Below are 1,017 nucleotides of genomic sequence, written 5' to 3'. Positions count from 1 at the left end.
TCTGTCGCCGAGGGACAGCGTGCACGCCGCCCGCCCCCAGGCCCCGTGAGTAGCCCCGGGCGACCGAGGAGGCTGGCCGCCTCCCGGGTGGGAGTCCCAGAGACTGGCTCAGAGAGGTGCAGCCACCCGTCCGAGGCCACACAGCCTCCGCGCTGGTGGGACCTAGCTTCTTGTCCCCAGTACTTACGGGTCGGACTGGGAAAAGGGGCACTCTGCGACTTCGGCAGGGGTCCCTGGAGGTACAGGGACTCCCCAGAGCTCGGGCTGCAGACGCTGCCCCCTTGGGTGGCCGTGGCTGTGGTCTGGGGTGGCGATTTCAAGGTGCCCCTGGCATGAAGGTAAGAGGTTCGCGTTTTGACTGAGAAATGGGAGAAAGTTCGTTTTCCTAGGCAGGGCGTGGTGGTGGGGGAGGAAGTGTTTGTTTGGCTTCCACATTTTTCTTGGAGTTCACTTACAGAGCTTCTGGGGGATTGACACGGGAGGAGGTGACTTTCCCAGGAGCTGGCTCCGTAGGGAATCTTTCCAGTCCTGCTAAGTTCGGGTGAGCCCTGCAAGGCTGTGGGTTCAGGGGGGCCGCCTCCTGCTGCCCCAGCTCAGCCGCTTGGTCCGGCTCGGCCTTTCCGAGGTGCTATGCAAGCAGCCCTCCTTCAGGAGTTCCCAGAATCAGGTCTCCAGGGGACTAGCGTGGGGTGCACTGCTCCTCTGAGATCACAGTTTGAAAAGTAAGACAGCACGCTGGCTTCGAGCAATGGGGTTCCCGCCCCTGGACCTTGTGAAGTTGGAACCCAGCAGACTTTTGTGCTGATGGACACCTTTTAGAATATCAGCTCTCAGCCAGAGGGCGATCTGTGTCCCCCTGGGGCCATTCAGCATTGTCCAGAGGCATTTGGGCCTTGTCACATCCAGGGGCAGGCAGTTCTGCTGGAACCTACTGGGTAGGGGCTAGGGACGCTGCCACGGACAGATCAGCGCCCCCCCCCCCCCCCCCCCCCCCCCCCCCCCCCCAAACCAGACACC

At 62.5% G+C, this 1,017-nt stretch overlaps 1 protein-coding gene across 1 annotated transcript in view; it reads left to right on the top strand.

Annotated features, from left to right (window-relative positions):
- Position 1: 1 nt before the first annotated feature.
- The window catches only part of CPAMD8 (C3 and PZP-like, alpha-2-macroglobulin domain containing 8), a gene marked incomplete at its 5' end in the record, with an annotated part of 57,613 nt that continues 56,597 nt past the window's right edge, over positions 2–1,017 (top strand). Inside the window, one exon of the mRNA XM_005856713.1 lies at positions 2–45. Within this exon, the coding sequence (XP_005856775.1) occupies positions 2–45 (44 nt within the window). The remainder of the gene's footprint in view (positions 46–1,017) is intronic.

The sequence above is a fragment of the Myotis brandtii genome, unplaced genomic scaffold, assembly GCF_000412655.1.
Source record: "Myotis brandtii unplaced genomic scaffold, ASM41265v1 scaffold1040, whole genome shotgun sequence".
NCBI classification, from domain to species: Eukaryota; Metazoa; Chordata; class Mammalia; order Chiroptera; family Vespertilionidae; genus Myotis; species Myotis brandtii.
The sequence above is the reverse complement of the archived record's forward strand: the minus strand, read 5'-3'. Positions and strand labels throughout refer to the sequence as shown.